The sequence below is a fragment of the Lagenorhynchus albirostris genome, chromosome 2 (assembly GCF_949774975.1).
Source record: "Lagenorhynchus albirostris chromosome 2, mLagAlb1.1, whole genome shotgun sequence".
NCBI classification, from domain to species: Eukaryota; Metazoa; Chordata; class Mammalia; order Artiodactyla; family Delphinidae; genus Lagenorhynchus; species Lagenorhynchus albirostris.
The window spans coordinates 130,199,736-130,215,996 of record NC_083096.1 but is presented as its reverse complement, the minus strand read 5'-3'; the positions used below and the strand labels follow the sequence as shown (position 1 = coordinate 130,215,996).

Genomic DNA, 16,261 nt, shown 5'->3' with positions numbered 1-16,261 from the left:
TTATTGACTATATTCCCTATGCTGTATACTACATCCCCATGACTTAACTTATCTTCTAACCTGAAATTTGTACCTCTTAATCCCCTTCACCTGTTTTCCCCACTTCACACGCCCCTCTCCTCTGGCAACCCTCAGAGCAACACAGTTTTTAATAAGTGTACTTTCCATCTATGAGGAGAAATGGGAGGAGCTAGAAAAATAAACTCACAAGTAATTAAACGTTGTGTTGAGACAATAATATGCTCAGTGTACAGTTTTGAAAAAGGGAAGGGAACCGAGCAGGGATCCTGAAAGGTGCTGGTGGTGAGAATTTGTACTTATACAGTCAGGGGAACCTGGATTCCCACGAACCCCTTTATCTTTCAGTCCTGTTGAAAATTAAGAAAAAGCAATAGAAGAGGCGCAGCACCATAAGGTGGAGGGCTTCTCAGCTAGAATAAGAGATAAGTGGCCCATAATCCAACCTTCTCCAAAGAGCTGTGTGAAGCAGGCAAGTCCTGTCCCTTCTGAGCCTCTTTCCGTAAAGGTAAAATGAAGCGCTTGGACCAGATAGTATTTAACGTCTCTTGCAGATTGTATCCACCAAGAGAACTCTCTGTTCGTGTAAGAAAAATACGAAATGGCCCTTTGAAGTCTAAATTGGCCTTGGTTACCTACAGACCTTGAGGCCCCAAGGATAAAAATAATAGCTATTTATTTAAAGGTTCATGAAAGCCTCAGACTCAAAACAGCTTATTGGTTTTTGTCTCTATAGATACACCAGGGTGTAACGAAGAAAACGCTAGTGCTCGAAAAGTGCTCAAGTTGGTATTAAGCAAGGCAAGGCCAGACAAACAGGATCTTTGGGGCCTCTTCTCTGGTGTCCCCATCCCTACCTCCGCCATAGCCTCAGTTACGTAAACGCAGACAGGCACACAAACGCACGCTAGGGTTGGAGAATGTAATGCCAGAGTAAAAGGGTATTCCTTCCTCCTCTACCGACTGTAACTTTCCGAGTCCTCTCTCCATCTTCTCCACCCTCACGCAGAGATTCCTTCCGCGCCGTGCTGGACGCGTCCTGGTGGGCTGTGGGGGAGCGTCTGGGCCCGCGTACCTAGCGGTTCGGCGCAGCCAGGGTCCCAGCCACAGATGGAAGAGAGGAGCGTGGGGCCAGTTCCGGGATTATGCATATGCTTAGGACCTAGCAGGAGAGCTAGTGGAGCAAAGTCGCGGCTACGGAGAGAAAGAGGATTTGCGTGGCAAGCCTATCAGCGCGATCGGGGTAGGGGCGGGGTTCTGCGGGGCGGGGTGGGGCTCTGAGTGGCGGGGGCGGGCTCGGACCGGCAGGGGCGGGGCTCTGGGTGGCTGGGCAGGGGGTGGGAGGCGGAGATCGGGACCCTCAGGGGCGGGGCTCTGAGTGGCTGGGCCTGGGGGAGAGTCGATCGAGACCGGCAGGGGCGGGTTCAGAGTGGCGGGGGTGGAGACCAGCAGGGGCGGGGCTCTGGGTGGCTGAGCCTTGGGGACGATCTATAGGAACTGGCAGGGGAGGGGTTCTGAGCGGCGGGGACGGGGGAGATCTGGCTCGGCAGGGGCGGAGCTCTGCGTGGCGGGGCGGGCTCGGCACCCTAGGTACGGCCATGGACCGGGCCTGGGCGGGGGCAGGGGCCGTGGCAAGAAGCCGGAAGCAGCCGCGGCCCCAGCTCGGGAGACATGGCGGGCGTTAAAGGTACATCCGAGGTCCCCGGCTCGCTGGTCCTGCCGTGGGATCGCCGCCTCGGCTCTGGGATGAGGCTGGAGCTGCGCCTTCAGCGCGTGGGTGGGGAACGGCCTCCCTCAGACCTGCCACCCGTCCCTCCTTTCCCGGTGGGAAGCAGCTCGCCTGCTTCCTTTGCCCCTTGGGGTACGGGTGGAGACGTGTTTTGGGGAACCTCAACCCTTTTTCTGCAAGGATACTGGCCTTCACGTTTCGCCCGGAGTGTCCGGGTCGCTGCAGGCGGAGCCCTCGCCGGGAGCAGTCCCTCCCTGGGAGACCCCGGCTAGCCCCGGGGGCATCACCTCCCTGGTTCCTTCCCAGTTCCTGGGAGCGTCCCCCCACCCCCTCCTCTGCCGAGTTTTAAACTGGGCTTTCGCTTCCTGACATGTCCACCCTAATGCCTCTCCTCCCTTTTCCTGCCGCTTCGCCGAGTTTCCCGATTCTTTCAGAGGAACCATTGTCTCGGCATTGGGGCACTTAAATCTGTTGTTCCCGATGATTTTTCCAACTAGGCAGAGTTGGCTGCAGGCGGGTGTCAGCGGAAAGCGCCCTGAAATGCTGTATTTGTCTTAATTGTGGAGAGTAGATTAGGTGAAATTTTATCGCTGCTTTCATCAGCCTTTATTCATTTATGGACAGACAAGAAGGTAGTGTTTGTGCAGGACTTTTTAAAAAATTCGGGTGTAGTTGATTTACAATATCGTGTTAGTTTCAGGTTTACAGCACAGCTATTCATATATATATATGTATATGTATATATATGTATATTATGTATTCTTCAGATTCTCTTCCCTTATAGGTTATTACAAAATATTAAATATAGTTCCCTGTGCTATACAGTAGGTCTTTGTGCAGTACGTGTTTTTGCATGGGGCAGTTGATTTAAAAAGGGGTACCAAGAACACCAGTTCCCTCATCTATTTGTCTTCAGAGGAATGGGGAATGGCAGTTCTAGGAGAGGCTATTGGAAGGCTTCCTGTTGGTTTGGTAGGACACCCTTAGATTTCTCATCTTTTGAATAGAGTAGCATAACTCTTTCCACGTGGGAGTTCCTATCCTTGATATTTGTACGCAAAGATCTTCCCTCTCCAGTTAATCAACATGTGCTGTAAACATGCGTATGGGTGTCTTTGTACACGTGTGTGTTCACTATGAAATTTAGCTGAGTGTGAAACTGTTAGTAGCAGACACATTTTAAAATTATTTCTGGCTGACTTTTATATTCGGCATTAATTTAGTAAACATGATTTACTTGGATAGTGTCCATTGTGAAATATATCCATTTGAAGCCAATGCAGAAAGCAGATGACAAGTATCAGCACTACACTGTGTTTATGTGTGAATGTGTTAGAAATTGTGATACAGTAACAAGGAAGATAGGCTGTGAAATGGAAAAGGACTAAGGAAAGGAACCTTTTTGCAGATTATTCAACTTTTAAAGAGGGACTACTGTATGCCTGAGGCTTGGAATGAAAAGATAAATGAGAAGTTGTTGTTTGACAGAGCTGGAAATAATTGTTACTGTTTAAATGTCTAAGGTGTGCTCAGATACAATGGGAGCACAAAGATGGCGTTGTAGGTTGAATGTGTCCCCCAAATAAATATGTTCAAGCTCTAACTCCCCAGTATCTGTGAATTTGACCTTATTTGGAAATAGGGTCTTTGCAGATGTAATCAAGTTAGGATGATATTGGATTAGTTGGACTCTAACCCAAGGACTAGTGTCCTTATAAGAAAAGGGAAATTTGGACATGGAGACATATAGGAAGAATACCATATGAAGACAGAGGCAGAAATTGGAACGATGCAACTGCAAGCCAGGGAGGACCAGAGATTGCAGGAGTTAGGAAGAGGCAAGGAAGAGGCAAGGAAGGAGTCTTCCTTTAGAGCCTTCAGAGGGAGCAGGTGTCAAGCCCCTAGAACTGTGAGAGAATAAATTCCTGTTCTTCTAAGCCACCCAGTTTGTGGTACATTATTAATAGCAGCCCTAGGAAATTAATACAGATGGGATTATTGAACCCTGCTCCAGGGAGGAAGGGGACCACTTTCGCAAAAGAGGCAATTCTTGACCTGAATCTAAAAAGATCAGTAAGGCTTCACCTGGCAAAGGATGGAGTGAGGGCAGAGTTTATTCCAAGGGGAGAGAACATGTGACGCACGGCAGAGGTGCACCTCCAGTGCTAGAACAATGGCAGAGGTGCGCCTCCAGTGCTAGAACAACTCATAGGCTGTGAAAGCAACTGTGAAGGGGTGACACCAGCTTTATGTATTTGAGACATCATTGTCTGCTGTGTGGAGGATGGATTGGCAGAGTCATGAGAGGAAGGCAGGCATGAGATGATAAGGGTCTTCACGGGGACAGTAGCTGGGGGCACAAGAGAAGAGGTGGTTGTCTTGGTCCTTTAGGACTGCTAGGACAAAAATACCGTAACCTGGGTGGCTTAAACAACATTTATTTCTTAGTTCTAGAGGCTGGAATCTCCAAAATCAGGGTGCCAGCAGATTTGTTGTCTGGTGAAGACTTGCTTCCTGGTTCCTAGTCAGCCATCTTTTTGCTGTGTCCTCACATGGCAGAGGGGGAAAGGAAGCTCTATGGAGCCCCTTTTATAAGGGTACTAATCCCATTCACGAGGGCTCCACCTTCATGACCTTATCACCTCCTGACACCATCTCATTGGACTTTAGGATTTAATATATGAATTTGGGGGGAGGGACACAATCATTCAGTCTTTTTTTTTTAAATTTTATTTATTTATTTATTTTTGGCTGAGTTGGGTCTTTGTTGCTGTGTGCGATCTTTCTCTAGTTGCGGTGAGCGGGGGCTACTCTTTGTTACGGTGCGTGGGCTTCTCGTTGCGGTGGCTTCTCTTGTTGCAGAGCACCGGCTCTAGGCCCGCGGGCTTCAGTAGCTGTGGCTCGCGGGCTCTAGAGTGCAGGCTAAGTAGTTGTGAACGGGCTTAGTTGTTCCGTGGCATGTGGGATCTTCCTGGCCCAGGGCTCGAACTCATGTCCCCTGCATTGGCAGGTGGATTCTTAACCACTGCAGCACCAGGGAAGCCCAATCACTCAGTCTTTAGCAGTGTGTTTGAGTGAGGTCTGGGAGACTGAGTCACCTTGACTTACTGATTTTCTAGAAAACGGAGTGTAGGGTTGGTGTCGGTCTTTGAAGATAGAGCCTTCAAAGGGAAGAAGTGTGTGTTTGGGAGGAGAAGGTGGGGTTGTTTCAGTTTTACACATGTTGAAGTTGAGGTCCTTGTTAGCTACCCACAGAAGTCCAGATTGGAGTTGGAGGTGCAGGCCAAGCTCTTAGAACCTGCTCTGGGCTGCAGCCTCAGATGTAGCTGGGTCCTTGTGGTACCAGGGAGCTTTGGGTTGAATGCAATGTCCCAGCAAGAGTGTAAAGTGACAAGAGAGATGAAATTCTTTTCCTGGTTAGCTCCAAGTTTAAAAGATGGCCGAGGATGCAATTCCTGAAAAAGAAAAAGGGGGGTAAAGAGCATCCACTGGCGATATAGTTGTGACCTCTGAGTGACTGGTGTCCCAGAACAGAAGGAAGAGATCTATGATTCCTAGCTTTGAATGGTCTCCCGGAGGACAGAGTAGTGCAGGTGACCAGGCACAGGCAGGGGACAAAGCCAATGAGGAAAAGTTCATCTGTAATGAAACAATACGGGACAAGTTACTTTTGTACATTTTTTTTTTTCCAAAAGTGACATGTGCTAAATGGAAAAATACATAAAACTGACAGTGCTTCCTTGTCCCCTACCATCTGTATACTCCCAGATGTTTTAAAATCACCTTGGTATCTTCCTATAAAAGTCTCCCCAAATTGCCTTTAAAGTAAAAGGAAGCAATCAAAATGTTAATTAGTTTAGTCAGTGACTAATTTTGAGTATTATGGGGTTTTTTCAGAGGAATATTTGGATAATTCAGTGTCCTGTGCTTTTGATTGCTACCTTTATCAAAGCACATCCAAGCACTTTACATAGATTATCTCATTTGATTCCCATAAACTCCCTAATAAGGTGGCACCATGATTCGCATTTTACAGGTGAAAAATCGGATTTAAAGAGGTTCGTTCACCTTCTACCCAAGGTCACACAACCAGTCAGTGATGGAGTTAAGATTTGAACCCATGTTGGTGACTCAGAGCTCAAGATTTTTTAACAACTCACATTCCGTCTCCCACTCAGCAGTGGACAAAACAAGCATGTTCCTGCCTCCTCAAAGATTAGTGTAACAGATGCAGGGAGTAAATATTCAGGGGACACTAATTGGGAAGCACCAATCTTCAAATACTTGAAGCACTGTGGTTTGGAGGGCACAATGATCAAAGGGTATATATTGCTAGGAGGCAGTTTGGGGTTCAATTTAAGGAAAAAGGGTTTTCAGCATTTAAAGACTATCAGAATGAAATGACCTTCCTCAGTGGTAGTGAGTTTCCCTTCAGTGGAGTTGTATCTACTGGCTGGCTGGCTCTTGGGACAAATATAGAGGGAATTCATATGTTAGATAGGGGTTGAGTACTGGAAAGGCTTGAGCTCTTTCGCCACCTGATGATTTAAAAATGATGCACATAGGTGGTCATTTGCTAGTCAAATGTAACATTAACCAATGAAATAAGTAAATCACTGCATTCTTTTTTTTATTAAAACATTTAAAATCGAGATATAATTCACGTGACATAAAATTAACCTTTTTAAAGTGTAAAATTCTGTGGGTTTTAGTATATTCACGAGGTTGTGCAACCATTACTACTTTCTAATTCCAGGACATTTTATCAACCCAAAAAGAGTCCCTCCCCATTCCTCTCCCCCCGCCCCCAGTCTCTGACAACCACGGGGACCTATAACTCTCGGTTTTATTTTTCACAGCTCTTGTGGCATTATCCTTCAGTGGGGCTATTGGGCTGACTTTTCTTATGCTGGGATGTGCCTTAGAGGATTATGGGTAAGTTATCATTTCCAAAAGAACTATTTTTTGTGTGTCTTTGTCACTGTTAGTATGGGTATTAGGGAGTTTGGTCAGTTTAGCACCAAGCTCTAACCGATGAGTTAATGAAGTCCAAATTATGAACCCAGTCCCTTCCTGGGTCACTTGTATTTGTGCAGACCAAAGCTCTGTTTAAAATTGATGTATTCATTTAATGAGCATTTATTGAAAACCTCCTCTGGACCAGCTGGTGACACAAGAAAGAAGAGACACAGTCCTGTCCTCAAGGAGTTTACAGTTCTAGTTATGAGTGAGAGACAGGTAAACAGTCCAGTCAGTAAGCTGACAGCTCTAGTAGAGAGTGTACAAAGTACAGTGAGAGCTTTGAGAAGGTAAATCTGAGTTTCCCTGGGAGAGTCAGGGAGGGCTGCATGGAAGAGGTTGTCTTTAAGCTGAGACTTGGTGGATGAATAAGCTTATCAGGCTTGATGAGTCAGGGGAGGGCATTCAGGCAGAGGGAGTGTTTAAGGAACAGAAAGGCTGGTGTGGCTACAGATTGAGCGAATGAAGGGAAGATGACACAGAATGAATGGAAGAAATTGGCCAAATCATGTGAGGCTTTGTAGGCCAGGGCAAGGAATCTGGGTCTTATTCCAAGCAAGCGAAAGTTTCCACCTGCGTGCATTCAAAAGCTCTCTACTGAATTAGCATGTGCAAGGCACTGTGCTATGTTCTATAGGGAAAGCAAAGATGACTGAGTTAAGATTCTGTCCCTAAAGAAATGACAGCTCAATAATACAGAAAACAATAAAGATTCTAGATTTTACATTGTGTAGTTGTTTCTTAACACAATATAAGTTATCTACAGATTAATGGACTAGTAAGTTTTAATGATCGCTACTTCTTAACTGTTCCATGTATTAATAGTGACAAATGAAAATAATCGTTGACCTAGACATTTAAAGTAATATTAACTTTGAAACAGCAATATATCTTTAATTATGATGTAACTGTAACTTTTCCTTTTGGGTTTCTTCTGGGTGCAACCAACAGTGTTTACTGGCCCTTGTTTGTCCTGATATTCCATGCCATCTCTCCCATCCCCTATTTCATTGCCAAACGAGCAACATATGACTCCGATGCAACAAGTAGTGCCTGTCGGGAACTGGCTTATTTTTTCACTACCGGAATTGTTGTTTCTGCCTTTGGATTTCCTGTTATTCTTGCTCGTGTGGCCGTGGTAAGTTTTGTTGTCTATTGTTTTGCCCAGTTATTGCTGAGTTTACTCCACAGGCCTGCGTCTGGAACCACAAATTTCATTTCCTCTGCTCTGACTTAAGCCTCAAGGCCAGGCATATTTTTAGTTTCTCTATTCCCCCACTTTAGAGCCACCTGTCAGTATCTTGCCCACGTTTGCAGAATGCTTTCTTTGTTTCTCTTACAACTTTTAGCCAGACCAAGTGATTTCTTGCTTTTTCTACTGTAAGCTATTTTCTAGAATTGTTCTGAAATCCTTACCTTTTATTGTAGGGCCATCCAGAGACTACTATAGCAATACTCTGCTAGTTCCAAAGTCAACATCAAAAGGGGTCCTGATCACTAATTCCAATGTGTGTGAGTGTGTGTGTGAGTGTGTGTGTGTGTGTGTGTGTGTGTGTGTGTGTGTGTGTGTGGTTCGGGGGGTTGTTCCCCACACCACTGAGGAGCAAGTCTTACACACCAGCTGGGTGTCCTACAGTTGTGCTCAATTCTGACTCTGTCTACCTAGAGTAACAGCAGATTCCACTGGTTCAGGGCTCAGTCCCGCAAGACTGCCTCCCTCTTCAGACGCCAGTCACAGGCCCAGCTTGTTATGTGTGCTTCTGACTGACTGGCTATAAATCAGGGATTCCCATGGCCCCCTCCTTGGGTTCGATTAATTTGTTAGAACTCAGGGAACCCATTTACTCCCTGGATTCCCAGTTTGTTGTAAAAGGATATAACTGAGAAGCAGCCAGATGGTAGAGATGCATAGGGCAAGGTGTGGGGAAAGACCATGGAGCTCCCATGACCTCTCTGAGGGTACCACTTTCCCCAGAGCAGCAAATCATCAACCTGGAAGTTCTCCGAATCCTATCCTTTTGAGTTTTTATGAAGACTTCGTTACACAGGCATGATGGATCAAACCATTGGCTATTGGAGATTGAGTCAACCTCCAGCCCCCTAGCCCCCTGTCCCTGGAGGTTGGGGGTGGGACTGAAAGTTCTAACTGTCTAGTCACATGGTTGTCTCCTCCTGCAACCGGCTTCCATCCTTAGGTGCTTTCCAAAGTTACCTCATTCACATAAAAAAAGTCACCTTTACCACTCTCATCACTTAGGAAATTCCAAGGGTTTTAGAAGCTCTGTGCAAGAAATGGGGACAAAGACCAAATTCTTATTATAAATCACAACATACCAAATTCTTCTCCTGCAAATGGCATCATAGACACAATCCTCAACACAATAGGCATATATTGAGGGACAACTGTACAGCTACTAGACGATACAGTGAATAAGATGACATCTTCATATTGTTGAAGAAAAAAACTAATCAATCATCGACCTAAAAAGAAATGGAAAATTTTATTTGAGCCGACCTGAGGATTATAACCCAGGAGACGACTGTTCCACATGTTAGAGATCAAAGCACAGTTACATAAGTTTTAGAGACAAATGGTTATATATCAAATGACATACTATTGACAGTTTATGCAGTCCAGATTGGCATGTATAAAGTAAGTAGTGGGTCATGGGTAATCGTGGTCCCTTACAGGATTAAGAAGGAAGGTTATCTCCTAAGCAGTTGTGACCCTTTATGAGATTAAAAAGGAAAATTATCTCCGAAGGAAGTCTGGTTAATGCAAATGCACAGTACACACTGAAGGGGAGGGAGGAGGCCCAAACAGGCAGAGAAAAATTTTATGTTTAATTTTTTCTTGTCTTGACGTAAAATATGCACTTTATTTCATCGATATCAAATATAAAATTTTTCTTTTTGTCTCTGAAATACACATTATGGGTATAATTTATTCAGTTCTTTGACATTCACTGTCTTTCATACTATTTGCTTTTATTTCCCCCAATTACATACTGTTTCAACTTCATGAAACTCTTACTTGGGGCATTGAATATCAGATCTGCACAAGTGTTATTTATTCATGCAGTAAACATCTTTGGAGCATATGCTATTTATAGGACACTAAGAATAAGAACCAGATACTGTCTCTGTTCTCAAAGAGCACAGAAACTTGCCTGATGGGCAAGTGTACTATAAATATACCAAGCGTGGTCATTAAAACATGATCAGAATGCCATAGGAGCACCGAGAAGAGAGAAATTACAACTGGCATTTGATGTGGCCTCTAAGGATAAATAATGTTTTGTGTAAAGTAGGGAAGGCTATTGTATGGAATGGCATCCAAGTGCAAAAATGCAGTATGTGGAATAAAGAGCAGTCCAATATGATGGAGCAAAAAGGGAGTGGTTGAGATTGAGGATAGAAAGGCTGGGGAAGCCTGACTGGGAAGGATCTGGAATGCCAGGCCAGTTTGAACTCTGTCTAGATAACAGAAGCGTGGAAGTCTTTTGTTTTTTGTTTTTTTAAAATTTATTTTTGGCTGTGTTGGGTCTTCGTTGCTGCACGTAGGCTTTTCTCTAGTTGCGGCCAGCAGGGGCCACTCTTCATTGCAGTGCATGGGCTTCTCATTGCAGTGGCTTCTCTTGTTGCAGAGCACGGGCTCTAGGAGCGCGGGCTTCAGTAGTTGCAGCACGTGGGCTCAGTAGTTGCGGCGCATGGGCTTCAGTAGTTGTGGTGCACAGGCTCAGTTGCTCCGCGGCATGTGGTATCTTCCTGGACCAGGGATCGAACCCGTCCCTGCGTTGGCAGGCAAGATTCTTAACCACTGCGGCATCAGGGAAGTCTGCATGGAAGGTTTTAGATGTCATATTTTCATTATCTTATTCTTCTTGTGCCTTAGACTAGTACTTCTTAAATTTTGCCCTAAAGATTTCTATTTTTACCTTTCAAATACTGCATCACGTTTTATAAGGAAACTTTCATTGATGTTTTCTATTTGTTAAATTAAAACAAAAAATGCCCACTAGAGGGTACTCTCATCCCCAACTATGCCTCTGGAAAACTATCTGCCCTGCTGGAAAGCTCTTTTTATTTGCATGCAGAGTATTATTTAAAACCTTTTCTTGCCTAGAAAAGAAACAAATCAATCCGTAACTCTCCAATTCCTGTTTTCATGAAAGAAGGCAATACATACAGAACTCTGAGTACCCAATATTGTAATTGGACCCTTTGTAATCTTGCTTCATGTATTTTACTTAAGGCAGTCATTGTCTACTGAAAACAAGTATAGAATTATGTCTAATGGGGAAAACGTTAAGGATGATACCAGACTTAATTAATAAGCATCACGAAGTAATTAGACTAATTACTGAACAGTTCACTCTCTCCTGTCTATTAGATTATTAAGCCTTTTAGCAGTTTTATGTAATATTTCATTGGATGTTTCTAAAGCAGGAAATAACAGATTTGCAAAGAATACAGTATAAAGAAAGTAAAGATTTAATCCTCTTTTTTTGTGTTTCAGATCAAGTGGGGAGCCTGTGGCCTGGTGCTGGCAGGCAATGCAGTGATTTTCCTTACAATTCAAGGTTTTTTCCTTGTATTTGGAAGAGGAGATGATTTTAGCTGGGAGCAGTGGTAGCACGTGCTTCATTCTGACTAAATGCATTTAATTTCTTAGAATTCATACTGTATGTATATGTGTGCACATGTGGCCTTTTACTATGAAATGTAATATACTGTTTCTTTATACCTTTGTAATCATGTTCACTTTAAGGAGGACTACATGGGGAAAAGGTTAGTTTTATTCCCAGCCAGTAGACCTCTCCATTTACTCAAGTTGAATTATGTTATTTGTTTAGCTTTTCATAGAGTCATGGTGCTCTCAGAAAATATGTTAACTCAGTCTTGTAGACAGTTGCTCACTCAGTGTGCTGCATCTCCACCTTTGGCCCGGGGATGTGCTTGAGTGGGCACGTAGCACTGGGGCTGTCTCAGCTCTGCCCAGGACTTCCAAGATATACCTGTGGCCCAGAAAGACAGAGGCGGCTCCCTCTTTATGTTGCAGACTCTTGCTTCTCCAAGTGTGGTCCATAGACCAAGAGCATCAGCATCTCGAAGCGTGGTCCATAGGAGCTTATTACAAATGCAGCGTCTGGGGCCCCATCCTCAACCTGATACATTTTGATGAGACCCCAGGTGAATCGCAGGCACATTAAAGTCTGAGAAGCGCTGTCCTGAAGGAAGAAGCATTGCCTTCCCCTTGACTGAACCCCTTAGCCTCTCTGGGTGTTAGCTGCTTGTAAAAACTGTTTCCCCTCCCCCTCGTGTTGAGGCCTACTTCAGCCTGTCCTTGGAATTCATGAAATGTCCAAACCTATACTTTATAGGCTGTTCCTCACATTTGTGAAGTGTTCTCAATAGGCAACAGCTATGGCTTCACATTGTCTGAAAGGCAGTGGCTGCCTTCACAGTGCTGGGGGGACAGATCCCTCACTGGGAGGCAAGGGAGGGAGGCTGGGCTGGAACCGGCCCCTGCTTTAACAAGATGGGGAAGAATGGATAAGTAACGCTGTTTCATTTCCCTTCATAATCTGACATTTCTCCCCAGTTCCTTCCCTGTGCTGCTGCCCACCCACCTTCATCAGCCCCGCCAAACACATGCACTCCCAGCAGTTCTGATTTGCCCTATCTTCTTCATGGCTCGGCTTCTCCTTTCTATAGAGACATGGAGCCAAGTAAGCAAGCAGAGGGTGAGCTGCTTAATTTTATTTACATGTGATGTACTTGTCTTTTATGTCCTGTAGGACTTTTAAAATATATATATATATATGTATATATGTATATATACATATATATATAAAAAACACTTTATGCCACTTTTAAATGAATCATTGAGAATTCATGTCATGCTGAATCCTGTAATCACAGGTTTTCTAGCTCAACTTTTTGTCCAAGGCCTATCGAGAAAGGGAAATATGGGAACTAGGACCACGTGATTAGAATGTAAGCAGTGATTTTAAAGCATTGTTAATGTGTGGTAACAGACATACATTCAAAACACTGAAAGCTTGAAGTTTGTAACCCCTTCATATTCTGGAATGATCCTGGGAGCAGAAGACAAGAGTGATACCTAAAAGGATAATATGCAAAGTGATATTTCAGCCTTATGCATGATTTTATGTTTTCAGTGTACTATGTACGTATAGAACTGTTAAAGTTATTTCCAACATTTATATTAGAAAAATTATATAGACACTTTATAATTTTAACCAGCATTTTTAATAACACTTACACTTACTGTATTGTAATAAATTTTACTTTTAACAGAAAAGAAAAGCTTAATTTTAAAAGTTTTTATTCTGATGTCACCTTGCTTAAAAGGTAACAAAAATATGAAAATTTCTTTGTGTTCTGAAATGTGCAGTTGTGAGCAATAATCTGTCCTGCATTAGAATAATAGCAGGAAGTTGTAAGATACCATTTTCGATGTGTAGTTGGCTTGTAATAGCTTCTCTTTTCCTAAGATGTAGATACTGTTTAATTTATACTATCTTTTGCAAAAGTGCCCTTGTTGCTTATACACATTTTAAATAACCAAGGTAGCCTTAATGTGTAGCCCTAAAGCATTGCCTCTTGATTGTATTTCCAGAATGCTATAAAGCACTTGCATATAGAATATTTGTAGTTATTCCCTACTAATGGAATGGTTTATCGAAGTGATAGATTATTGGATTTGCCATATGTATGAAACAGAGACATTTATTCTGCAGCACCTAGTATCATTTAAGTAATAAATGTCAGTAGGGAGTATTGCTGTATATGAATGTACGGTACAAAAGTTTCACAAATGTTGGGCTTTTTTTGTGTGTGTGGTACGCGGGCCTCTCTCTGTGTGGCCTCTCCCGTTGCGGAGCACAGGCTCCGGACGCACAGGCTCAGCGGCCATGGCTCACGGGCCCAGCCGCTCCGCGGGTGTGGGATCTTCCCGGACCAGCGCACGAACCCGCGTCCCCTGCATCGGCAGGCGGACTCTCAACCACTGCGCCACTAGGGAAGCCCAATGTTGGGCATTTTTTAATTCCTTATAAAAGGTTCATTTGTTTTCTCTACACCATGGAATATATTTTGGAGATTCAAAGCACATTGATTACATTCTAAAACTGAGAATGCACATAAAGAATTGCCCAGAAGTGAGTAATCTTATGAAGAGATTCTCTATCATGTTCCAAACAACTGGCTTATACTTTGAAACACTTTTCCCACAGAAACAATATCATGCTACCATGGGTTACGAGGCCAAGCCTTCTGAGGAAGGCTAAACCCTAACATAGCTGTCCTTTAATACTCAAGGAACTTGCCTGAGTTTTGGATCGTGGCAACAGGGTAGTGTCAACAGTCTGAACGAAGGAAAATGTATATTTCCACCTCCTTTCCTAAGAACAAGGTCTTTCTTGCTTCAATTTTTGCAGCCCTCTCTATCCCCTAATGCCCTTGGGGTCCATTAAACCTGTGATGTTTGCTGGCCTCCTCTCCTGACTCAGAGGCTTCCTCTTAGTCTGCCCCACCTCCCGGGGTTCTTCATATTCCCAAATCACCCGCCTTTCTACTGCTACCAATCAGTTTTCTTAGTAGAGCTGATATCTTGTGATGTTTAAAGAGAAAGCAGTTGGTTCATACTCTTTCCCAGAAAGAATGACTGTGATCATCTTCCCCACATCTGGAACACATCCATACCTGCCTCGTGCAGTTACCACGCAGGGCTGCAGCTGCATTTTTTTTTTTTTTAACGGTGGGCGGGCCTCTCACTGTTGTGGCCTCTCCCGTTGCGGAGCACAGGCTCCGGACGCGCAGGCTCAGCGGCCATGGCTCACGGGCCCAGCCGCTCCGCGGCATGTGGGATCTTCCCGGACCGGGGCACAAACCCGCGTCGCCTGCATCGGCAGGCGGACTCCCAACCACTGAGCCACCAGGGAAGCCCTGCAGCTGCATTTTTACAAGGGCATGGCTTGGAACCCATTTGCAGAAATGGCAATGTTCCACAGTAAAGTGAAAAAAGCATTCCAGCAGTTTATAGAAGGACAGTAATATTTTCGGCCAGGAGCAAGCCTATCACACTTCATCCGTTCCTCACGGTGAGTTCTCAGCTGGTTCTACATTTCATAGTTGTTTTTTTCCTCCACTTATGAACCCACAGATTTTTCTTACAGTCCTCAGGAAGTCTGTACCTCTGAGGTATCTTCTTGGTGAAGACTCTTCTAGGGAGTGAAATGTTTCATGAAGTTAATAGCATTCCTTAGGCTCTCAGAGAAATGCTTAGGAGATGTCACAAAAATGTGCCTTTTTGAAGTTTGCAAAATTCAGGTTTTGCACCATAATTTAACCAAAATATTTATGAGGATGCTAGCATTTTCCAAGTATAGTAATTAGTTCACAACTGGGAAATATTATTCCTGTAGATGAATATAAGTTCTGCATTTAAATGTCCTTTTTGCCATTCTGCCTCATGAAGTACCTTATATGCAAAAATCTCAGTGTATAATAACTCATGAGTTACAATCTGCTTTCATGTGGCCATGTTCCTGGAGTAGAGCAGTGACATGTGACCCCAAACACTGTGCAAGGTCCCCAAGATTGCTTTAGAATGCAATTATGTACATATGATGGGGATGATTTTCTTTCTTTCTTTTTTTTTTCCTTCCTCCAGCTAGGCCACCAGAGGGTGATTTCCTTTAAAATCAAGCTTGTCATTTATACTTGAACAAAGACTTTTATGTACATTATTAAACTAAAACTTTTATATTTTACTTTAGGATGCATTATATTTGGAAAGGAGACCAGCAGATTTCTTTCCCCGGTGTTTTTGTTTGGATAATCTTAATTAAACTTGGAGAATTTGTCTAGTTTTGAGCCCATATTTATTGTGGTTGATAGAAGTAGTCCAAGAATGTGTGTAACCGGGAGGAATCGAGTCCCTAGTTACAGCTTTGCTAACATCCCAGGGTTGAAGGTGGTTGTGTGGGACATGGTTAATCAAGAATTTGCTGTTTTGGAAAAGAGAGAAAAAGTCAACACTTTTAAAAAGTGCTGTACATATTCTGAAGAGTCATTTTGTACACTACAGTGAAGAATGCACACATGTAAAGTACTGCTTAAGGAGTAACGTGTCCCCCTTATACACAGAGCATTTGGGGAAGATCTGATGTTTCACAGGTGGATTGAGGCAGTTAGTTAGATTATAAAGAAAGTGAGCTAGATATTTCATTGTATTACCCAACTAAGCGTAAAGTTAAATTCTTAGTAGAAATTTGGTTATACCAACATCACTGTAAAATGCCCATAAGAAAAAATAGTTCCCAAGGAAGCTTCTCTGGTCCAAGGGCTTGTATATAAGAATTTTCATTTAGAAAAAGCATGCTGGATGCACCGAGAGACCTTGTCTGGGGCTGAGAATGGATGTGTCTGGAGAAATCATGTACCTGTTATTTAAACATAGCATCT

The 16,261-nt window shown here is 43.7% G+C and overlaps 1 protein-coding gene across 1 annotated transcript; it reads left to right on the top strand.

Annotated features, from left to right (window-relative positions):
• The first annotated feature begins 1,564 nt into the window (after positions 1-1,564).
• Positions 1,565-13,709, top strand: LEPROT (leptin receptor overlapping transcript). The gene is made up of 4 exons (XM_060142550.1): positions 1,565-1,705; positions 6,607-6,682; positions 7,718-7,904; positions 11,286-13,709. Exons 1-4 carry the CDS (start codon positions 1,690-1,692, stop codon positions 11,400-11,402), a joined length of 396 nt encoding a protein of 131 aa, XP_059998533.1. The 5' UTR covers positions 1,565-1,689; the 3' UTR covers positions 11,403-13,709.
• Positions 13,710-16,261: the final 2,552 nt, after the last annotated feature.